The sequence below is a fragment of the Cibotium barometz genome, chromosome 13 (genome assembly GCF_041138505.1).
Source record: "Cibotium barometz isolate CiBa-2024 chromosome 13, ASM4113850v1, whole genome shotgun sequence".
Lineage (NCBI taxonomy): Eukaryota > Viridiplantae > Streptophyta > Polypodiopsida > Cyatheales > Cibotiaceae > Cibotium > Cibotium barometz.
The window spans coordinates 45977299-46002681 of NC_141058.1; the positions used below are offsets into that span (position 1 = coordinate 45977299).

Here is a 25383-nt window from a genome sequence, read left to right on the forward strand (position 1 = left end):
AGGAGGTTTTTTCCCCCGTGCATTGTATATACGCCCATTATCTTCTAGGGCTTGTTATCTTTCATTTTTGGCACTCATAATACACTACTGTGTTGTGCTCAAGCTTCCTCATCTTCTTGAAGTTGTGTGTGCATTCCTGCAACCCTAATTCCAACAATTGGTATCAGAGCAGGCTTCCTCCTCCCGGGCAGCATCACCGGCACCTGCCGCTTCATCTCCTCCGATTACGACGAGGTTTCACGAGCGTCTGCAGGTTAGTATATGCCGTGACGGAGCCCGTAGGGCTTGTTCGTTTCAGAATTTTGATCTGAAGTCATTTCGCCCTCCGTTTTTGCATTCCAAGTACTGCGCAGGCAAAATCGTCCTACTGTGCAGATTTTCTGTCAAGATTAAAATCTGCAGGACAGGTGCCCATTCGTCTGTTTTGGGCTGTGCTACATAGCACAGGTCGATTTTATACAGGTTTACCTCTTACAGACAGCATTTACATCTAGTAGTACAGTCATTGGCCATGGCTGACAACAATGATGTATTCCGCATGTTGGCTGCTGAGGATAAGTTGGATGGCACCAACTATCCATTGTGGGCATATATGATGCGACATGTATTGGTAGCAAAGGGGTTATGGAACATTGTGCAGGGTATTGATGCACGTCCTATTGTGGCTGGGAATGCTGCAAACACATCAGAAACAGGTACTGTTGATGATGGTGCAGGCACAAGTGCTGTAGCAGCTGTTCGAGAACCACCACTTTCAGCAGAGCAGATTCGTTGGGATGGTAGAGATGCGCAGGCTCATGCCTTGATTGCGTTGTCTGTCAAACGTACCATTATCCCACATATTCGCTCCTGCAGGACTTCTAAGGATGCTTGGGATGTACTTGCCACATTGTATCAGGCAAGAAATGAGGCTCGTGTTGCTTACCTCCGAAAACAGTTGGAGAGTGAGCATATGAACGAAGGTGATTCTATGGATAGCTTTTTGACAAAGATCAAGGATTTCAAAGAGCAGCTCATTTCTGCAGATGAGATCCTGTCAGACAGTTCACTTGTGCAGACTGTTTTGAATGGTCTACCAGATTCTTATCAGGGTTTTGCTTCCACTCTTCGCTTGATGATGAAAGGCAATCCCAATGCCTTATCATTTGAGGAGTTAGTTTCTGTTTTGCTGCAAGAAGACCAGTCAAGGCAAAACAGGAATATTATGCGTGTCGCAGATCAAGCTTTCGTTGCTAGTCAGAGAAGCGGGAAAGGTAAAGCTGGCTTTTCTTCTAGTAAGCAGAAATCTGCAAATGCTGCGCAACCAAAGAAGGAAGACAAAGATGAGAAGAAGGGTGACAAACAGAAGACATTTTGCAAGTACTGTAAGGGAAATGATCATGTCATCAAAGCGTGTCCTAAGCTAGCTGCGAAAGAGGCTAAGAAGAAAGAGGCTGGTATGGCTGTTGCAGATGCCTCTCCTTCTAACAATGAATCTGCTAATGTTGTTCAAGATACAGAATGGGCATTCAATGCGCAGTGCAGCTATGACCCATCTTTGCATGACACATGTATGTCTGCAGTAGATTCAGATGTATGGTACTTTGACAGTGGTGCCACTAAGCATATCACCTCGCAGCGCAGTTTATTCACTTTCCTTGAGTCTGCTCCCACAGGGAATACTGTCACTTGTGCCAATAACTCCTCTTATCCCGTTAAAGGAGTTGGACAGATTGTGCTGAATGTTGCAAATTGCAACACCTTTACACTTTTTGATGCATTGTATGTGCCAGGGATCAAAAAGAATCTGCTGTCAGTCTCCGCATTTGCCAAAACAGGTTTGGTTGTAAAATTTGTGGATGACAGATGTACTGTTCATGATCTCTCTTGTGGTGACATCATTGTAGCATCTGGTTCACTATGTCGAGGGCTGTATAAGCTCAATATGGATGGCAAATGTGTAGAGAATTCAGCATGTGCTATTATGGATATGCAGGCTATTTCAAATGCAAAACTGTGGCATGCACGTTTTGGTCATCTGAATTTTGCAAGTTTGCTGCGCCTGCAGAAATCTGAAATGGTGTCTTCTTTGCCTAAGCTTGAGGCACCTGTCAAGCATGTTTGTGAGGGCTGCATATTGGGTAAAATGCAGCGTGCTTCCTTTCCCAAAGATGGATCAGTGAGAGCTGAACGCAGATTGCAGCTTGTTCACAGTGATGTTTGTGGTCCCATGCAAACTCCATCATTTGGAAACTACCTTTACTTCGTGACTTTCATTGATGATTTTACCAGGCATGCATGGGTATATCCTTTGAAGGCAAAGTCCGAAGTGTTTTTGTGCTTCAAACAGTTTTTGGTTATGGCTGAAAATGTGTCAGAAAGTAAGATGGGCACCCTCCGTTCAGATCGAGGGGGGGAGTATATGTCTTCAGAATTTAATGCATTTCTGGCTGAGCGTGGGATAAAACACCAATGTACAGTGCCGTATACACCACAGCAAAATGGTGTGGCTGAGAGAAAAAACAGGTCTCTCATGGAAATGGCAAGATGTATGGTTAAGAGTCAAAGTCTACCACATGGTTTTTGGCTTGAGGCCGTCATGTGTGCCACTTATGTACTAAACAGGTGTCCCACCAAAGCATTACAGGTTGTCACTCCATATGAGGCTTGGCATAGCCGCAAGCCATCTGTTGGCCATTTACGTGTTTTTGGTTGCCTGGCATATGCATTAGTGCCTGTGCAACATCGCAGAAAATTGGATGACAAAGCTGTCAAATGTATTTTTGTTGGATATAGTGCTGAGAGCAAAGGCTATTGTTTGTATCATCCACAGACAAAGCGCATTTTGGTTAGCCGTGATGTTGTATTTGTGGAAGATGCAGTTCAGCCCTTGGTTTCATGTACTAAGGAGACAGATATCAGCTCACGTGATGTCTATGATACATTGTTGCCTCTTTTCAGTGGTGCACAGTCAAGTGCAATACCTCATGAGGCAGTTTTTCAGCCTATGCAGGTTTTAAATGATGGCACAGATCAGCCTATATCTGATGCAGATGTGCATGATGCACTTGAGGATGAGAGACAAGAGATTGAGGGCTCTAGGAACATGCCTAGATGGCTGGTGCAGACTTTGCGTGACAGCAAGTTGGATGCCCCTTTGTCTAGTCGCACTCGTTCTGGCTCTCATGGTGCCTCTTATGCGTCAGATTGTTATGCATTGGCTGTTTCTAGTATGTGCGATGAAAGTGAGCCTGTTTCATTTGATGAGGCACAAAGTTCAGAAAATTGGATGGCTGCTATGCAAGCAGAATACGATGCTATTATGAAGAATAGTACATGGTCTTTATGTGACTTGCCCCCTGGCAAGAAGGCCATTGGCACTAAGTGGGTATACAAATTGAAGCGTAAGCCTGATGGCACAGTGGATCGCCATAAGGCTAGGCTTGTTGCAAAAGGTTATGCTCAAGAGAAAGGCATTAATTTTGATGAGACTTTTGCTCCCACATGTCGTATGACCACTGTTCGTAGCATCTGTGCATTAGCAGCTCATAATGGTTGGAATGTACATCAGCTGGACATAAAGACTGCGTTCTTAAATGGAGATTTGCATGAGGAGGTGTATGTATCGCAGCCTCGTGGTTTTGTTCAAAGAGGGCAGGAAAACAAAGTGTGCAGGTTAAAAAAGGCTTTATATGGTTTAAAGCAAGCTCCACGAGCTTGGTATGAAAAAATACATGCATATTTGACTGCACATGGGTTTCAGAATAGTCCAACAGAAAGCACTTTGTATGTTAAACGTGTGGATGGTGTACATCTAATCATTGCTCTCTATGTCGATGACATGCTGCTCACAGGACCAAATGAGAGTCATATTGCTGATTTTAAGGCTGATTTGAATGCCTCTTTTGAGATGTCAGATTTGGGGCATTTGCATCATTATTTGGGGATACAATTTAAGCAATGTGATGGAGGTATTGCTTTGTGTCAGACAAAGTATATTGAAACATTGTTGCGGAGATTTGGCCTTGAAGACTGCAAGCCTATTGCTACTCCAATGGAGACAGGTTTGAAGTTGAGTCTTCATGATGCTGGAGATCACTTTGATGTCACACTCTATCAGACAGCTGTTGGTTGCCTCATTTATGTATGCATTACGAGGCCAGACATTCAGTTTGCAGTTTCACAGGTGAGCAGATTTATGCATAGCCCAGGCATTAAGCATTGGCAGGCAGTGAAGCGTATCTTTCGCTATTTGAGTGGTACTCGGCATCTTGGGTTGTTTTATCCCAAGGGGGGATCATTGCCGCCAGATTTACATGTTTTTTCAGATTCTGACTGGGCTGGTTGTTATGACACACGCGTGTCCACGAGTGGTTTTTGCTTCATGCTTGGAAGCTCATGCATATCATGGTTGAGCAAGAAGCAGCCTACTGTGGCCACTTCTAGTTGTGAAGCTGAGTACAGGGTAGCTTTCACAGCTACGGTTGAGTGTGTGTGGCTCAGACGCCTTATGGCTGATTTGGGTGTTGGGCAGCCATCTGCCACCACCATCTTCACTGACAGTCAGAGCGCATTGGCAGTTGCGCGGAACCCAGTGTTCCATGCTCGTACGAAGCACATTGAGGTGCACTACCATTATGTCAGGGAGAGACTCTCTGCAGGAGAGATCAGTTTGGCTTATGTGCCAACACAGGATAACCTTGCAGACCTTTTCACAAAGGCTCTGCCTCGTGAGAAGTTCGAAGCTTTTCGCAAAGCTTTGGGCTTACTCCCTTTTGTGGATTCGTCCACATAGCTAGACACTTCCCTATACATGAGTGCTAGCTCTTGTTCACCGCATCACTCCAGGGGGGATTTGTTACCATATTATAGTAGTGATGTGTGTGAACACACTTAGGACCGCCGGGGCACTTTTTCCCTCACTAGGAGGTTTTTTCCCCCGTGCATTGTATATACGCCCATTATCTTCTAGGGCTTGTTATCTTTCATTTTTGGCACTCATAATACACTACTGTGTTGTGCTCAAGCTTCCTCATCTTCTTGAAGTTGTGTGTGCATTCCTGCAACCCTAATTCCAACAATCGGCACACCAAGTGCTAAAAAGTCAACAAGCTACGCTAGGACTAAGGATGATAGTTATAGACCATCCTTTGAAGGAGTTGCTGAGATTAAGGGAGTTGATCTTGCTGAGAGTCCATTGAAGATCCTAAGAATTCAAATATGTGTTTGGCAGAAGTATATGCACATGAAGGAAGTTCCACCTGAGGTTTGGAAACATATGATTCCCCATTGTGGTGATACCTAAAAAAGAATGAAAAACTCAAATTGAGTGTAGATCTCAATAAAGTAAATGTTGCTACTGTAAAAGTCTATTTATCCTTTATGTTTATAGGAACATGTTTTAGAAAGAGTAAAGAAGCTTCCAACTTCTTGGATGGCTTCTCTGGCTATAATCAGGTTAAGATTAACCCTATGGACCCACACAAGCCATATTTTATTACAGAATGGGGCCCCTTTATACACAAAGTTATAAAGTTTGATTTAACTAATGCCCTAGCAACCTTTCAAAGATTAATGTGTAGCCTTCTAAAGATTAATATGTACATAACCTTCAAGGGAATTTCTTAAGATCTTTATGAATGACCTACATATAGCATCTCTTTTAAAAGAGCATTTGGATCGTGTGAGAAAGGTAATTTCTCATATATAGGCTCTATAGAATCTCTTTGAATCCTTAACACATGGTGTGATCCTAGGGTATATTGTGTCAAAGAATGGTATTTCAACTAAAGTAACTTTAGAATTACCACTCTAACTAATGCAAAGGAAGTATAGAGTTTTATATGACATGTTGATTACTATCGATAGTCCATTTTTATGTATATTAGTATTGCCCATCCTTTGTACCGCCTTTTAATTATCTTTGTTTGGACTAATGAGTGCCAAGATTCTTACGAGAAACTCAAGAGAGCACTTGTGTGAGTTCATGTCCACTTAATGCATTAACATTTTCTATAGGGTGTATACTAGCACAAATTAGAGAACATAATATGGAGTTTCCTATCAGTTTTGCTAGTAGACAACTCAACGATGCTGAGCAAAATTATACAACAACTAAGAGGGAAGGGCTAGGATGGTATATGCAGTAAAAATTCTAAGACACTACTTGTTATGGCAAACAAATTTGTGTTCCTTGTTAATCACCGAGCTCTTCTTTACCTGATTAACAAACCTTGCACAAATGGATGCATCACCAGGTTGCTCCTTATCCTCGTGAAATTTGATTTCAATATTACAATACAAAAAGGGGTTTACCCATGACCACTTCTCAAGAGTTGTAAAATGGTGAACCTCCAATGGGAGTTAATGATGATCTTCTTAACACTCCTCTTTTCAAGTTGACGACGACCATGCTTCCCTTTTTCAAGTTGACTTAGTTCCTGAATAGAGCTTGGATATTATACACTTTTTAACCAATTGTCTACCCATTAATCATGCCCAAGGACAAAGTTCAAAAGCGTATTTGGCTAGCTTCCCATTTTCAACTCATCTGGCATAGCTGGTGGACATTTTAAAGTAAAAACCATATCCAAAAGGTTCTTCAATTAGGGTTGTGGTGACCTACTTTATTTGGAGACGTTGTTAAATTTGTAAAACGATGTGACGAATGCCAATAATTTAATGTCCACATATAACAAGAATCGCATGCCTCTAGCCGACACAATGTCCTTACAAGTTTTTAAAAAACGGGGTTTAAACTTTGTCGGTCCAATTAGCCCTGAAGCAAAATCTACCCATGTAAGGTATATCAGTGTAGCTACTTGCTATTATACTAAATGGGAAGAAGGACCAAGGACACTATCAAAGAAGCTGATGCATGGACTTCGGCTAAGTTTCTTTACGAGTACATTATCTTAAGATATGGATGCACACTTGAACTAGCAAGCAACAAGGGAACTCATTTCATCAATGTTAAGTTCCTTTTGGCTAAATTCCAACAAGAACCTCTACAGAATGAAATCGTTCTAGTTTATTCGTGCAAGGCTAATAGGTCATGAACTTTCATAGAGATTAATTCAGCTCAAGCAATTGAATGAAACAAGGCTATGAATAGCCTATGGATTGGAAGCTGTAATACCTATGGAATTCATAATGTGATCTCTCTGAGTTGCAATAAGTGCAAGGCTAACAAGCCATGAACTTTCAAAGAGGTTAACCCATCTCGAGCATTTGTATTAAACAAGGCTATGAGCAACCTATGTGCTTTATGTTGAGAAGCTTAGCAGAAAGAAATGGTTTGATCACCTTGGTCAAATGGGAATTTAATGAGGGTGACCTAGTACTCATGTACGTAGTCAAGAAAAACAAACAAAAGATGAAATTGTTGGGTTTAGGACCCTTCATAATTTTAGAGTTCAACACTTTGGCATAGCAAGACTTGAAACTTTGGATGGTATTCTATTTCACTCTCCTATAAGAATGGGAGCAAGCTGAGAAAATATTATGGACCCTTAATCTAGAACCTGTTGAGAGAAATCCATTCTATAAAATAAAGAAAATTAGATAAATTAGAAATGAAGAAACTGGAACTAAAAGAAGCAAAGATACGAGAGGAGAAAACTAGGCTAGAAGAAACAATATTTACATCAATAAAACTAAAACAGTTTCTCCAACCTCTGAAGAGATAGAAGAAGAAATTGAACCAATATGGTTTGGCAGGGATTTCCAACCCAATTGCAAATTGTCCAATCTCTAGATCTTTTAGACTTGGGGGTGGATGAGAGCTTAATGGCATACGAAGTGTGGGAAACCTTAGGTAGACCACAATTTCAATCAACAAACTTGGTCGTATCTTCTTTTAATGGTCGTACAACAAGCTACATGGGTATTTTAACTATGTCATATTAGATGGCTTGTAATAAATGCGCTATCAACTAGGATGATCAGATAGTCAAACTAATTGTACCCCAAGACAAAGTTGTTGTTTTACTACTCGGTTGAAGAGGCAACTATAACCAATCCTCAATATGGTTTACTATCATTAGATGTGGATGAAGGAAGAATCAATGGCAAAGCACCCAATTAATGAACCAAACACATTGAAGGAGACCACTCCCTCGATAGAGGATCCAACTAAGCATCTAGTTATAAGTGCTTGTCTCCAGGCACCGGTGGGTTGGAAAAAAGAATTTAAAATATCCTTATATCCTAGCTACACACGTACCTTCTGGGTTTAAAAGAACTGTGAACAAGATAAATGGAGTTCGATAGTGATGAAATCAAACACCACCTCCTATTTGAAAAATTCCCCCCCACAAATAGTAAATCCTAAGCTCTTATGATAATTATTATAGAAGGTAAAAATTTACTTTATCAATGGGTTCTTTCTGGTGAAAAATGTGCAATTAGTAAATCTATGGGTTCTTTCTGGTGAAAATTTCCCCCCACAAATAGTAAATCTTAAGCTCTTATGATAATTATTATAGAAGGTAAAAATTTACTTATCAATGGGTTCTTTCTGGTGAAAAATGTGCAATTACTAGAACAACATGAGAGTGTATCCCAATCTCGCTACGTGATGAGGCTTCTTCATTGGCCAAACTGCCAGCTATTGGGGCGAGGTTATGTTGGTAATAAAGTGGATTCAAAGCAAAGGCTACATGCTTTGAAGCTTGGTGGAGTTACCTGTAAGGTCGAGGGTTCTCTGAGCGATGGGTCATACCATGGGCCAGGCTTGCACCGTCTACCATAGTCCTCCATCCATAGATGTACTTGGAGGGTTGGTGTTGATGAGGTTAGTTGTAGGCACATTTGTTTGTGTGTGGGCTACTAGCTTCTATCCACGTGCACATCATGCTTGGACTTTGTGAAGATGCCTGGTCCCCCCATCCAGAGAGGTGATGAGATTTAATGTAGGTGCATGACTGAACAATGCCTATGTGCCTATAACATGTAGAGCCTGTGTATATATTGTAGGTGGCATGCATGGGCATTGGGCAAAAGGTGTGCCCATGAAGAAGTTTCTTCCGATAAAAACTATAACACTTTGCTTTCTATGATACTTTGCATTCTTCTTTCTTCCACTCTTACACATGGCTTGAGATAAGGGATTGGTTGTTTGTGTAATGAGGCTAGCCGATAAGGTGGGTGTGAATGAGGTTGGGCTGTCCATGAGATGGGTGTGAATGAGGCACTTGGCACATAGACACAGACAAACCTTCCATTGGTAAACCATCAACTATGGGTGGCTTGTTGGACATGGCCGAGACACCCCTAGTTGAACTATGGGTGGCTTCCACTTGTAAACCGTCAACTATGAGTGGCATGTTAGACATGGCCGAATGGATTCAAGTGCTTCTTAAGTCTCTTTTTGAAACATTGGTGGCTATTTAGCTCGCTTGCTTGAAGCATGACGATGCCGTCGGAAAGAAGGGACGCATTATAGAGCTACAGCTTGGGATGTGGGGTGAAATTTGGAATTGCCGGATAATACTAACCTTGGGCATATGGCATTGCTTTGACCTTTTGGGCACCTTTACCTCACTTGATTAGCATGGATGTAGGTAAGTGTTGTGCCTGGAGGGAGATGTAAAGCGTGGTTGATTGAATCACCATTTTGTGTGAAGATCTCTGTTTGGGTGTATGAATTCGACGGCTCCATAGACCACAATTGGGATGCCCATTTGATTGGGCAAGATGGTGGAATTTCCTTTGGGCATCTTCACAAAGTCCAAGCATGATGTGCACGTGGATAGAAGCTAGTAGCCCTTGTAAGCATGCAAAGATCAGAATTGTGATTTATAGATGGGAAGAGGGCTGGACTGAGCAAGAACAAGACTTGATAAAGAAGACGAGACAAGATAACTGGTTCGAAGGCAAGGATGCAAGGTGTTGGCATGGGACCGGCTCTACCCTCCTCAATGGGGAGCCACAATCAGTAGGAGGGTGAAAGGTTTTACAATTACTTACTAGTTGCCAAGAAGAACGGGGATGCCAATATTGTGTTGATCATCGTGCTTGTTGCTGGGAAGCAGTCGGATGAGGTCTTCTTCTCGCTCAGCAAAGGTTTTGCCTTGTTCCTGGTGTTAGTTTTGGTGGTGTATCGGCTGGTTACTTGCAGATGTGCCACCTTCGGTGTTGGTGTGTTTGTATCTCGGTCTTCTTTTTTACAGGGAGGACTTGGAACTTTGCTGGTGAGTGGCTTTGAGGACGTCAGATTGTTGGATTTGGCAGCTGTGCCGGTGGTGGCGGATGTGTCAATGTGTTGAATTTGTTGTTAGGGGTTGCGTTGGGTGTTTGTCGATGGCTTACTTCTCTAGGGCTTTGGTTTGGATGTTGGTTGCTTGACGTGAAGTGTCGGGTGGTTGTGGTGGGAGAAGCTAGGGGAGGTTTGGTGTGCCAGTAGTGTTGCCGATTTGCTGGTGGCTTACTTATTTGGGGCTTTAACCTTAAGAAGTTTGAAGAGATTTAAAGTCACGATAGCCATTCTTTGGATGTAGTTGATCATTGAAGTCAACAATAGCTTCATCCATACACATTGCTATTGCAATCGCCCAAAAAATCAGGCGTAAATCAAAAGCATAATAGATCTAAATACTTTGCAAAACACCTTAACGAGTCTTTGCGCACCATTCACCAATCCTCAATTGAGAGACACCTCAGCTGGTATAATCTCGCATTGTTCCATCTTAATCACCTATATTCATCAGGAGATTGAAGTGTATTAGCTATCACAAATCAATTGAAATCTATCAATTAATCCCAATACGAATGCTTGACTAGTGACATCAATATGAACATGGGAACCACCCACAAAACCAATCATCTAGCATGGCATATTACCAATATCACTAGCACCGCACTAGTATGGTAGACAAGAAATGATACCAACAACACTAGCATCACAAGTATTTATTTTTATTGCGGTGTCATCGACGATACTGCGAACTACACACAATCTAACTAGGCGTCGCTAAGTCAACCAAATGAGTATTCATGTGCATGTGTGAAAGGGATACATACTAGCCTTCTACTTCATGTAACAGAACCATTTTTTCTGATCTTACATTGGTTGAAAGTAGAGAGCTGAACACTTGAAGTTCTCTCATTCATCTCCTTTTTCTTTCCTCCTGTATATACACTATAGTGCTTTGTCTCACAGAAAAACACAGATCTGTGCAGACCATGGCGGCCATTAAGACTGTGGCCAGATCTGCCACTGTGGCCTTCGCGCCAACAGTCCCAGATGTTTTGGCCACAGGGACGTTGGCGGGCGCCATAGATGCCTCCTTCAGCGCCACGGCCTCATTGGATGTCTTCAAGATCGATTTCTCTAGCCCCGACTCTGACCTCGACCTGCTAAGTTCTTACTCTTCCAGCGAGAAATTTAATAGTTTGTCATGGGGTACCACCGGAGCGGGAAGCGAAGAGTCTCCCTATGGTCTGCTCGCATGTGGCCTTGCTGATGGCGCCGTCTGCATCTGGAACCCGGCTACCCTCATCAGGTTCTGCTTTCTGCTTTTCAGAATCAGGCTCTTTTCATCAGTTCAGCTGCATCAATAGAATAATCCGCTCATGCTGCATATCAGGTCTCACCTCCGAACTAGGGTTTCCTTATCAATGCATCTGCATTAATATTAGAGTTTTTTTTGCCAAACACAGTTTTCCTGCATTGAGTTGGGTTTTCCTTATCAAGTTCAACACCAGAATCAGGGTTTTTTAACGACAATGCCTGCACGAGGTTTGAGATTTCTACATCAGGCCCAAGGATCTTGTTGGCCAAAGACCATATGTCCCTCCGTAGTTGAGGATCCTCTGTATCAGAATTAGGATTGAGGCTCTTAATCAGGGTTTAGCCTCAGACTTGTCCAACAACAGATACGGGGTTTCCTAATCAATCCACCTTATGTGCATCACAAGAAATAGTATCTTAACAGCGATGAATGCAAGCCCGATGAAAAATCCTAATTCTGAAGTAGGACCCGATGATGAAACCTCAACTCTCATGCACATAATCTTGGGCATAAACCTTTAATTCAATGCAGAAGTCTTTGAGAACCCTGATTCTGGACGATGGAAGTATTATATTTGATGAGGAAACTCTAACAGTGACAGACACACAATCTTTGGTCTGATCAGGAAAGCCTAAGTTTCTGATGAGGTATCTGGGTCCTTGAAGATGAGATTTAAGGTCTTTAATCGACCTGAATTCTTATTATCTTGTATTAACATTTTTTGCAGGAAGGATCCAAACACAGAAGATTCTCTGCTTGCAAAGTTGCAGAAGCATGTGGGATTGGTAAGCACTCCTTGATTGTTCATATCAAATTACTGTATGCTGCTAGGATTGTGGACCACTCTTCTCTGAGAACATTTAACATAGGCAGTGCTTCGCATTTCAAGTTACCTAGGATCAGGTTATCCAGAATAACAGGCTCTTCATTCTTGTCTGGGTGCCCAAACACAGCGGGTGAGGTAGAGGTTGCAAGTGGTCATGTTGTGGTCTCTCCATGGTTAGCGTCCTCATTTGCTTTGTGTGATAGGAAGACATAGCTAGCTTGTTTTCCTTTTTCTATAAACTTCTTTTGGGATGTTTTTTTTTTTTTGGGGGGGGGGGGGAGGGGTGGGGGTATGCATGCTGTATGCCTGCAAGGGAGTTCATGAGGAATATATAGTGCTTCACCAAATTGCTATCGAAAAGAAATTTTCTGGGTAACTAAACTAGTGCTATTGAAACGAAATTTTTTTGGGTAGAGCTCCTGAAGTAGTGTTGGAGGTAGGGAAAGAATTATGAAAAGACTCGGAATTGTTAGACTTGGTCAGATGCGGTGGTAGCATTTTCGTTGTGACCTACCTGCTGGTAAAGGCAGCAGTGTACAGCAGCCAAGGTACGTGTGGGCAGCCAATCCCAGCCAGGAGCAGGCAGCCAGGTCGGACAGGCTGGCAGGCAGTGTCAACAGAGTGGGCTATAGTTGTGCTGGTGGATAGAAGGTTTGGGCACCAGGTACCCACATGTGGAACAGTCGATCTTATTATAAGGTTAAAATAGGTTTGAATAATATAGTAGATACTAGACAAGCCCACAACACTCTATAAACCAGGCAACAAGCATTATGGGCTCTGTAAAGAAGTACCCCAGCTCTCACATTCATCATCATCATATTTTTAAGGGTCTCTATTGATGTGCACAGTCCAGCAGGTGATGTGTGACGTACATAGCAAGGGACTGATCTGCAGCCAGTGTGTGTGTCAGCAGATCAACAGGATCTACAGCAACTTGCGACTGAGATTAGGATAGTTGATCGATTTCTTTTATTTTAGACAATCAGTTGTACATATTTTCGGTACATAACACAAAGATTAGATTAGGATTATTGTGTGTGATTGTGTTTGTGAGTCTTTTGCTACACCCGTCTCTCCCTCTCCGCACATTCTTGCTTTTTTGGGTGTGTGCTTTGTTTCAACTTATTTGTTTGTGAGTTTTGGTGAATGGAGTATTTGGCAAACTTCCATGTGACTATTGATATGTTCTTGGCCTTTCTAATGTGGTTGTCGATGCTCTTAGCACAATGCCTCCGATTATTAGTGGAAGGGTGTCTTGAGAGAACACAACCCATTGCAAGGGTTACTATGGAAGGACATGTCTTATCCAAGAGACACAACTGCTCATTTAAAAAACATAACTATTCGTCTAAGAGTCACAATCCTACATTGGGGATGTACCTCTTCACTCGTACCTTTTCAAGCCCTATTTAAGAAGGCCTTGACTATCAATGCAACACACTCAGCTTTCCCCTTAAACATCTCTTAAGTTCTATCTTGTCCTAAACTAGTCTCTAATTATGATTCATCTTCCTTGTCTTGCATTCATAACTGGTTGAGTAAAAGTATACTTCCGAGAATGATGATCTTACTTCATCTTCCTTGTCTTGCATTCATAACCGGTTGAGTAAAAATATACTTCCGAAAATGATGATCTGTCTTCACAACAAAATTTGCTTCTAAAAGATAATGTTTTTAGGCTTAATAAGCATAAACAATTGCCAAGAATTTTTTATTATACATTGGATAAAACAATTGAATTTTTGAATGCTTATAATTGTCAAGAGTTACAATGTTAGATGCATTGGTCATGACCTCAGAAGAAAGATTTGGATGTGGAGTTGCTATTAGAGGAGTTGTTGTTAAAGCGACCTTTAACTTATCAAAGGTGTGAGGAGCAATATCTTACTACCAAAAAGTGAATATCTTACTACCAAAAAGTGCGTGTTGACTTTAAAACCTCTGTCAAAGATGCACAAAGTCCCAAAAATGATTTGACACCATGATTATTTTGCGGCATTGGCCAAATAAATTGAATCTTCTTAGACGGCCTGAGGGTTGGAAAACACTAGAAGGCTTGGGTGCACTACAAGGATGCATGGGCGTCTAAAAAAAGCATGTGTGTGGAGTTAAATTGGGCATAAGTGAATTGTATGCTAAAAAAAGGGGAGAAGAGATGGCCACTTGTTAAGTCGGGGATAAGCTTGCTTTTTTGGGTGCATGCTCACAATAGTTTGCATGCGTGAAGCATGGGCTGAAAGTTGACTTGTGTGAGCTGGGCTTTTGCAAAAGCTGAAGCTTGTTATATCTACCCCTTATTGGTGACCATCTCCAACCCTCTGAGCTCCTCATACTTTTGCGTGGTTGTTGAATTTTATGCACCTCTCTAATTCATGGTGGATCAACAAGAGTGGATGGATATAAAGCTGCAAGCAACAAACATGCTTGTAGTAAAACTCTATCTAATAACCATGGACCTTGGCTGTAAACCTTCAGCCTGAAGATGACCTGGTTCTTGACCTTCAAGTTCACCTTTGCGTTATGCTCCCTTTGGCTGTCCTGACCCTTGGATCACTTCAGCACTTTGTGAATTATGAGACGAATTAACTCTTGACTAAGCCCATGCTTATATAGTATTCCTAGATGGTGGTTGGTGGGTTCTAGAAGGTTTGGCCTGTTTATTAACAGCCCATGACCTGTTTTATCAGCTTTTAATAGATGCCTTTCACATTATGCTGGCCGCCTTGTTCTGGCTGCTGCCCATGGCTTGGCCGCCTGGCTAGTAAGGCCTTTTGGGGCTGACCGATTGGCTGTCCAGGCCTTCTAGGCCTGGCCGACAGCCAGTCCATGCCCACTAGGGGCTGGCCGACTGGCCCCTTGCCTCCTAGAGGCTGGCCATCAAGGCTTATGCCCTATAACGGCTGGCCACACATGCTTTGGGGCTTCATGGGCCAAAGCCATGGCACATGGGCTGCTCCACATGGCCCAAAGGGTAGGGTTCCACCCTACCCTACACTCCATGCAAACCTACATGCAACTACATGTGCTTCTCAGGTGTTTGCCATCTGGCTACAAGCCGAATACCTGGAACAATTATCATCATTCTAGAGGGTCTGTACGGATTGGCACTATTACATGTGCGGGACTTGCAGATTTGACCAAGACCATGTACGACACCTGACCTTGGACGCTGAGAGTGGAACTTGGCTGACTCATCTCGGATTGGGGCTCTCAAGGGACTGGTTTCCACTCGAGGTCTTGCACCTGATTGTATAGATATGGCCGCATGGCATCCAAGCGTGTGATGCACATGACATCCCCTTTGCTAAAGTTGATGGAACTTCCTCCAAGTAGTCCGTCAATAATGCCGAATAATCTTCAAAGAAGTTCTTGTTAAGCCACACCGCTTCATGTGTCCCTTGGTCTCGACTTGTCGTAAGGAGCTGTCTTTCTTTTCGGCGGGAGGAGCCGTGCTTGAAATGATGTAAGAGGATTTGTTTTGGAACCATCACTTCAGCTTCGTCCACTATGTTTGGTTCTTGGTCATTGTGGACATCGGAGAGAGGAGGTCCAATATAAGGCTTCAACCGATTGACATGGAACACATCATGCATGGTCTAACTAGGAGGTAGCTTCAGCTTCATGGAAACCTCATTAATCTTCTTTAGAATGGGAAAGGGTCCGAAGCTCTGAAACGAGAACTTTGACCATCTCTTGTCCACATGTTTTAACCTTTGCTTCATTATTGTGAGATATATCCGATCTCCTTCCGAGAAGATCACATCTCTTTTGTTCTTGTTGGTTTTGAATGTAGGTCTCTTGTCCTTTAGTAGCCAACCTGTCTTTTAGAGACGCCAAAATCTCTTGGTAAGACTCTGTCAATCTGTTATCCCGGTCAAAAAAGATTGGAACGGTCTTCCAAATGCTATCTCGTATGGAGTCTTGCCAATAGCTGAAGAAAAAGAGTCATTCAACATAGCTTGACCTAAAGGCAAAAATTGTTCCCACTTACCTTGTTGGTTGTGAACATAACACTTTAGCACGTCGAATGCCAATTGATTGTAAATCGAGTCTGGCTGCCCGTCTGTGGGTGGAATGCACTAGAAAAATTCAACTTAGTCCCAAAGTTATCAAATAATGCCCTCCAGAAATGACTAGTCAACTTGGGATCTCAATCCGACACAGTGGTCCTAAGTATGCCAACTATGGGGTACGAATGCCGAATAAACAACCTAGCAACGTCTTTAACTATCACGTTAGCCCTACAAGGAATAAGCATAACAAATTTGCTTAAACGACCAACAATCGTCAAACATTGGGTATTATGCATACCTGGATTGGGAGGTAGGTTCGTCACAAAATCCATCGAGATATCTTGAAAGCGTTCTTCAGGAATAGGTAAAGGAAACGGCCGTTTTAGTCCCTAGAAACACATTTCTCCGTTTCAGGTTCCCATCCGTTTCCATGGCCGTTTCTCGTTTCCCAAGTGATATTGTCATAGGAAATGGCGGTTTCCACTCCTAAAAACTCGTTTCCTCGCTTTCATTCCTCGAACGTTTCCATTCTTGTTTCTTGTTTCTATTGACTATGGTAACTGTAACCGCTCCCTACAGGAGGCCTACAAATCGGAAGACAAAATACACATTTTTAGATCACTTAACTAATTCCAACAATGGACATTATTAACAACATTAAAATTGTAAATGACCAAGAACACTTGACACCAACATTGGGGCCGGAAAGGGCCGCCTCCCCCCTCAATACAGTTTATATTTCTTGGAGTATTTGTATGTACAAGTGTTAATGCCTCATGGCTAGATTTCTCCATGACATGGAGTGAGAACAATGAAATACAACAAGATTTTGTCGATGAAGAATCATCTGTCGTAGTAGATCAAATCACAGGCAGTCTCCCACCTTCACTGGGTGAACACCTGCCCTCACTAGTCTTCCGGGACCGTGCACCAACAGGCACGCCCGTACTAATGCGTGGCAAGGTGAAGCACCGCGGAGAGAGAAATGCTTGGTGCTCCCAGGTTAGCTTTGCTCCCTGTTCTTCCTCATACCCACATGACCCATAGTCACAAGGGACGGGGGACGGTAACGCGGGACGGGGAGGGGAATGAGAATGGGACGGGGACGGCCATATGTAGGGAATGGGGACGGGGTTAGGAACACTTAAAAATTACTTTGTCAGTACCACCCACTCACCTATACAGGCAAAGCTTGCATGTCCATGGTTGTGCACCACCTCCATGAGGGGATGGGGTGTGATTGACCTCATCCCACCATGTCCATCCCGTCGTCCTTCTACGGAAAGTTGGAACTTGAAGAGCCACTGCCACGAGGAGGATGCCATGGATGATGGATGCCTCCTTGTCACTTGATAGCTTTTGAGAGAGAGAGAGAGAGAGAGAGTGAGTGAGGCTTGAGCCTTGAAAGTTGAGGGAGAACTTGAGGTTGAGGGTGTGTGTGTGTGTGTGAAGCTTGAGAGAGTGTGTGTGTGAGGGAGAGTGTGTGTCTTGAGATGCTACAGCTTGCTTGTGTGAGAGCTTGAAACTTGAGACCTTGGCCCTTGAGGCTTGCCGCTTGAGGGAGAGAGTGTGTGTGTGTGAAGCTAAAGCTTGAAGTGTGAGAGGGAGTGTGTGTATGTGTAACTCGCGACGCTCGGGGGGGACTAGGGCCTTTGACGCACTTGTTTATACCATCAATGCATATTAAAACATTTAAACATGGCCACAACCTTAACACATATCCATCATCACTTTGCATAAAACATAAAGCTAGACAAAACATCCACAAATGCTGAAAATGGAGCTTGCACATGTGACACCGCATAGAGGCCGGAATGGGCCGACCCCCCCCCCCCCTTTGGAGTATTTTATTACCCAAGGAGAATAATATCATGTACAAGCTTTGAGGGCCTTACTCTCCCCACGGGAGATACCGGATTATCCATATACAAATGCCATAACACAACCCAACACGAGGCTACCAAGCCGGAACACAGGCTGTAGCATGGTTTGGAAACAATGAAACACTCACTCCACAATCGCAACACAAATCCACGTGTATGGTGGAGTGTTCATTGAATTGCCCTCTCACAATCCCAACATGAATCCACATGCATGGTGAGATGAACAATGAACCTCTTGGCCTCTGTATGGGGAGATAGTGATTCTGATATGGCTTTAAAAATAAATAAATCCATGTCCCAAATAAATGGGCAAGACAAAACAGTCCCATAAGTCCAAATATCATAATCATGTCCCAAGTAAATGGGCGAGACAAATTAGTCCCATAAGTCCAGATATCATAATCCATGTCCCAAGTAAATGGGCGAGACAAATTAAGTCTCCTGCCAACAAGGCATCGGTCCACATGACCCTTGGTATAGACATAAGTCCCGTGCCAACCAGGTATCATGTCCACTTTACCACTTGCACTCCGTGTTGGTACTCTGACCACACACCTTGGATGAGAGGTGGGCTCAAGTAACAAGATAAAGCAATCACTCGTAGGCATAGATAGCCTGGTGTTCCATAAGCATTTCTGCTACACATAGTTTATAGGCATTTCGGCCACCAATAGTTTGTAGGCACTTCGGCCACCAACTCACACTCAAGTGCCCATGTTCCCTTCCATCTGCTCTCTATTGTTCCACCCAGATATGGTAGAAACAATCTTCAAGAGAGCACGTAGGACAAGAGAACACTACACATGGTATGTTGTGCTCGACACTACCCTCTGAAGTGTCCATGTTCCCTTCCATCTGCTCTCTATTGTTCCACCCACACACGGTAGAAATAATCTTCAAGAGAGCACGTAGGACAAGAGAACACTACACAGGGTATGTGAACCATGAGTTTCATAAGTCCAATGCATCCCAAATAAAGGAAGCCAAAAAGAATAATCCATAAACCTGAGGATAGATCCAAATCCCTAGAAAAGAAGTCCAGGAATCCATAGACCTGTATACCATAACTCTTACCACATACTCCGTGCTAACCACACACCTTGGAGTAGAGGTGGACTTTATCCATAAAAGCATCATATCCATGAGATATCCAAAGATTTCTCTCTCTATAAACTTGGACAGATTCGTCTATAGAAATTGCTTGTGAAGCCCAATATCTATATAAATCTCGTCCAAGAAAGAAATCTCCATAGATATAATCCATCCTAATAAAGGGAGCCATAAACAATCTTTCCCTGAAACCATCTCAAGGCAAACAACACCACCTTTCTCCTTGCATGGCTATACAAGGATTAGTGAACAACAAAAACACTTCATAGTGAATAACAAAAGCAGCAACTTTGCAAACTCAAAGTATACATAGCTTTTCTTTGCCAGGTTAGTCATGAAGCCAAAAGAAATATCTCCTCACCATATCCTTAAGATATCCCGAGATATATCTCCATATAGCTTGCTTGTAAGCTTGATAATATAATCCACAATATCCATATGGAAAGAGTGCTAAACGTGTGCACATAAAGCCAACTTCATACTTCCAAGATAAATGTTGTGAATTCATAAATCCTTAGACCAAGCTGTCTATTGCTCATGCTCTTGCTTCATAGGCACTGAAGTGGTTGGCCATGCTTAATAGCAATGATGGTAAGTGTGGTCCCCACTTGAGATCTTTTCTCTTTCTTATTGATAAAGGGAAGCCTCCGCTTCCAAGGAAGCTTATGCTCTGATACCAATGTAACTCGCGACGCCCAGGGGGACTAGGGCCTTTGACACACTTGTTGATATCATCAATGCATATTAAAACATTTAAACATGGCCACAACCTTAACACATATCCATCATCACTTTGTATAAAACATAAAGCTGGACAAAACATCCACAAATGTTGAAAATGGAGCTTGCACATGTGACACCGCATAGAGGCCGGAATGCCCCCCCTCCCCGAGAAGGCTACAATGACAAGTGGAGAGCCACACAATAGCTGAAGTGACAAGTGTGAGGCCACTTGTCTCACTTTGATCCACTTTCTTGTCACATGTCCCAATCTAAGAGATGGGCTCCCATAATCTTTACCTCTAAAAATATCCCAACTAGTAGATATTCTGTCATAGGCACTTTGCCAACTCTTGGTATCTGCTCAATTCCAGATGTAATGATGCGAATAGAATTTCCATCAGAGTCGGGCCAAAAATAGCAATTCTTCTAAATTTTAGGAGTGTGGTCCTTTGTATCCTAGGGTAATCCCCCATTCCCAAAGCTTGTTTTCCTAATATTTAGACATCCTGGAGTCCACTAGACCCCTTTCATATTGGGAAATATCTAGGTTGGTGACAGTGTGTGTGTATGTGTGTCTTCTTATAGGGAGGGAGGCAAGAGAGAGGCCAAGGCCCAAAGCCTCAAAGGCTCAAGGCCTATGGGCCAAGGCTAAAGGCCCACAAAAAGCCCCTCCCAAACGGCAAAAAAAGGGTAAAAAATGTGACCATTGCCCAAACAGTAACCTGGGGCGTTCCCATGCAGCCGTCCCCCACAACTGTCCCCTCTTGGATCCGTCCCCAGAATGCCGTACCTTGTGAGGGATGCCCAGCTGGGGACGTCCGTCCGTCCCCGTCCCACAGTGTTCCCGGGACGGCGTCCCCCGTTCCAAGGGTCCGTTCCCTCCATCCCCTGTGACTATGACATGACCTTCATTGGCTCCTCTAATGGTGAGGGGGCGGTCAGGGAAATCCACTATCTCGGTGGCCTTCCATGGTGAAGGCAGCTAGAGGTGAAGCTTGTCTACACAAAGCTTGTAGTAACAACATTTAACTTTAATTTTTATCTGAATTTGAAATAAAATATAGAGACAAATACCTGGCAAAGGTTTTAATTCAAATCTCAGCAGAGAAGATCATTCTCTTTTTGTTGTACTCCTAATGGGTGCAAACAACAGGTATAGCCGGTATATCAGGTATTGCAGGTACAGCCAGTATTGTTGGTACAGATGCAGGTACAATAGGTACAGTAAGTATTGCAGGTACTGTTGGTACAGATGCAGGTACAACAGGTACAGTTAGTATCGTTGGTACAGATGCAGGTACAACAAGTATTGCAGGTACCGTTGGTATAGATGCAAGTACAAGAGGTACAGCTCTGTAGGCAGGTATAGGTGCAAGTATTGCAGGCGTGTACAGCTCTGCAGGCAGGTACAGGTGCAAGTACAGCAAGCATGTACAGCTCTGCCGGTAGGTACAGATGCAGGTACAACATGCGTGTGCAGCATAGGAGGCGGGTACAAAAACAGCTCCCAAAAATCAACTTTTGTCCCAAATTTTGTAGTCGCCTCCCTTTCATCAACCACTCCCCTCAATATCTTCCACGTGTGGGGAAAGAGAAGTTGCCCATGCAATAGATACTTTAAATATTATTCAACTTTAATCTAAGGTTAGCTCATGGGCACCCACACTAGAAAGTGTTCGGGCAAAATTTTAAATGTGTGTGAACATCCAATCTTATAAACATTAAGGTTTACATGACTTTATGAATTTTACATTTGAAAAGGCCAACAAGGGCAATACTTACCGTCTGTTCATACGCCACAACAACTCGTCAACAAACAACAAACCCACGGTACACTAGGGGCGTCCCCGTCCAGAGTACTGGCACGTCATAGCAGGCAAACACACGAAAACAAGTCATGCAAAAACGAGTTTATGCATACAAACACAAATGCATGTGCACATGTAATGGACGAAATCTCCCTTTCATGAAACTTGTACAAGGATTTCTTGTCGGGCACAAAATCAGCGCGATAGAAATGTGAAGTAGTTTTTCTATGGAGTGACAGTCCCATAGGCAAAACACACATCCTGGCACGGGCCTTTCTATGGAGTGACAATCCCATAGACAAGGTCCGCACAAATATCAGTCCTACCATAGAGTGACAGTCCCATGGATAAGACGCAATCTTGGTCATACGCGGGTGGCAGCAAACAGGCTCCCGTCCATATGGCACAATACTGGTCACACACGGGTGGCACAAAACTGGTTTCCGTCCATGTGACACAAGATAACTGACCCTTTCACATGGGGCACTAGCCTGGCCACATGTGAACATGGTACAAATCTGGCTGCTCTATGGAGTGACAATCCCATAGAAGTGGCTCTAGAAATGGAGATGGACCAAATGGCGACAGTAAGAACCCTATCTTTTTCCACAAGGAGCTTTGCAGATTTGTCTCATTGTCAGTCATAGACATAAAGTGTTGAAAGCATATGAATACATTTGACTTTGCCTTTAGTGGATAAACCCAAGCAGTAGTAGTTTGAAAGATTGTTTGCAAGAGGGTGATGAGGTTATTCCAATGGAAGAGATCCCTAATCGTGAGGGCACGGCCTATATATTCCATTAGAACATGAAGTGGTTCTAGATTAGCATACTAAGCACTTTGAATACCACCTATTAGGAGTACTTGATCAAATGGAAGGGACGGTTTGAGGTCAAGGCTACTTGGAAGCGTGCATAGTTGCTATGTTGCTGTAACATGTGGAAGCCTTGGGAGTCTTCTTTCAACCCTAAACACCATCTTGGAACAAACGCAAGAGAGAGAGAGAGAGAGAGAGAGAGAGAGAGCCGAGTTTTAGTATTCATATAGTACAAAAAGGTGTACATCATGGCAAGCCTTTTGCTGCCCTATCAAAAGGTAGGAATACGTAATCTAGTGTCTAATCTATGACTTAGCCCATAGAGGACTGAATGACTACAATGAGCTAAGCGATTGCCTTAAATAGGCCTTGGGAACATGGGTGGACTGGCCGACCTGCTGTCGGCTAGGTCCTTGGACCCATAAATCCATCTTGTTGCAGTCGATAGGAACAAACCCCTACAGTGCTGGCCAACAGCCTCCTGGTTCTTCCACCACCTTTCCATGCCAATAAAGTTGTAGAGCTCCTATATATGGTTCTAATCTGATCTTTATATGTTGCCCTTCTGGGATTAGTCTTGGGATTAGCATGTACATGTGTATGCACATGACAGTCTCACCTTGGGTCATGTTAACCTGGGAGCTGGGATCAAGTATCTATGGGGAGTTTTCACTGTTGAAACGAAACGTTGCTGAAACGATTCATTTTGGAATGAAACGTTTAAACATCGGGAGGTGGCTAACGAAATGATGGACCGAAACGATTATATACATAAAATCGGAAGGTTGGGGGATTAAATCTGAAATTTTAGATTTGGGCTTTCAATTGGAGATAGGAAGTACAATTTTCCCCTCCAATTTGGGGGCCCAAATCTGAAATTTCAAATTTGCGCCTTCAAACTTAACTACTATAATAGCGTACAATCAAGAAAACAAAAGTACCAAAATCATATAACCAATCTGTAATTACCAAACAAAATTTAAAACTACAAGTCTACAATACATTATTGATTGCATCCATGGACAATGATTTCCTTATACTTAGTCATACATGTAACATTAAAGAAAAAGCATGCCTTATGAGGTCATGACCATAATCCATTGAATCATTGACAAGATCAAGATTTCTAATAACTTAAAGTTTTAACATGATTTAGTGGCAATGGGCATGCACGATTAAATAAGAAATGTAATAGTTAACTCGGCATTATTGGAGTCCAAAAAAGAAAATGTAGTATATCAAAAAAGACCATGACATAAATAAAGTCCTAGGCTCTCCTAGCCTAGTCACTATCATCACTCTCACACTCAGAGGGAGTGGGAGTAAGTCTGGAGGGTAAAGGATCATCTCTCTAGTCCATCTAGATGGACTGTCCACATCTCCACGGCCTTCTCGGTGGGCTCCTGCTGCAGATGGATGTCTTCTCATGAGCACGGGCTGCATGGCGTGTGGAGGAGCGTGTCTGACGTGTAAATCTCATCATGTCCTCCGAGATGAAGCCGTAGACATCATCCTTGGCTGTCCTGGGCTGTAGTTGTGACACATCAGCAAGTCTCACATCAATCTTTCTATAATCTACTTGCTTCACTATACAGCTCACTGCTCCCACAGTGTCCAAACCTCCAACTCTCTCCAGCACTCGGAGGTTCGCATTGACATAAGCCAATTTATCAAGTTGACTTGTGTTCAATCTGAAATTATGTTTAAAACAAGTTAGGAGTTAGAACTTCGACATAATGTTGTCTATATTATATAATATACATATTAGAAGTTACAAATAAACTATACCTGTGTCTGTCCTTTGTGTGGATGTCACCCATAATGCTCCACAGTCTCTTAGCGCCTAACGAGCTCAAAGAACTCGCAAGGCTAATGTCTGCAGTGTGGGGTTCAATCCATCAAACTTTTCCCACCAAGAGACAAGCAATGCCTGGTTTTCTGGATCACGTGCAATCTGGCGGAAGAAGTTACCTCTATTTGTCTTTGTACTCTAAGAGGTCTTTCTCAAGCTGATTTTGCATGGCCCCATGAGGATAAAGCTTCTCAATATACTCATTCCATGCGATCAAAAGCACACGATCAGACCTATGGCTATCACTTCTCTATGCAGGATGGAGGATGTGTGCAACACAATGGATAGGTCTTCGGAACCAAGACTATCTCCTCTCAAAAATCCTCAGCATGAGAGGAATCCTACACATGCGACATGTCACAAACGAGCATTCCAAATTTTAATCATTATGATTTATTTATGAAACATGATTAAATTATGAATATTGAATTGTCCAAATATACTTCAAGTAATACCTATCAAGGCTAATAGTTGTGGACTTTGTGATAGCTGGTTGAAGCCTCTTCATGAACTCGTAAAAGAGTCCCATGGTGGCTCCCTCACCATCAGAGAGTTGCAGCATAGACACCACAAGCAATAATGCACACTGTAATCCATCAGCATTTGTCTAGAACTCATTGTCGAAGATAGTGTTCTGGATGCTTATGGGCAGTAGGCGTGGTAGACTCGGGCCATTCAATCCACTCTTGGTCAACTACCATATGCTGTAGTGCATGCTTGCACTTCACTAGCTTGCACTTTGCAATATGTAAAAGACTTGATTAAGATCATACTGTACTCTAAGCCCTAAGAAAACCAAGGAATTGATATCCAAATAGACTTACCGGCAAAAGACAAGGAAGATGTAGCAAATCTG

At 42.9% G+C, this 25383-nt stretch overlaps 1 protein-coding gene across 1 annotated transcript in view; it reads left to right on the forward strand.

The window, feature by feature from the left end:
* Positions 1-11023: 11023 nt before the first annotated feature.
* Positions 11024-25383, forward strand: part of LOC147632744 (protein transport protein SEC31 homolog B-like) — a 52032-nt gene continuing 37672 nt past the window's right edge. The window contains exons 1-2 of the mRNA XM_086807589.1: positions 11024-11483; positions 12220-12277. Of these exons, the coding sequence (XP_086663715.1) occupies positions 11164-11483; positions 12220-12277 (378 nt within the window). The 5' untranslated portion in view covers positions 11024-11163. The remainder of the gene's footprint in view (positions 11484-12219; positions 12278-25383) is intronic.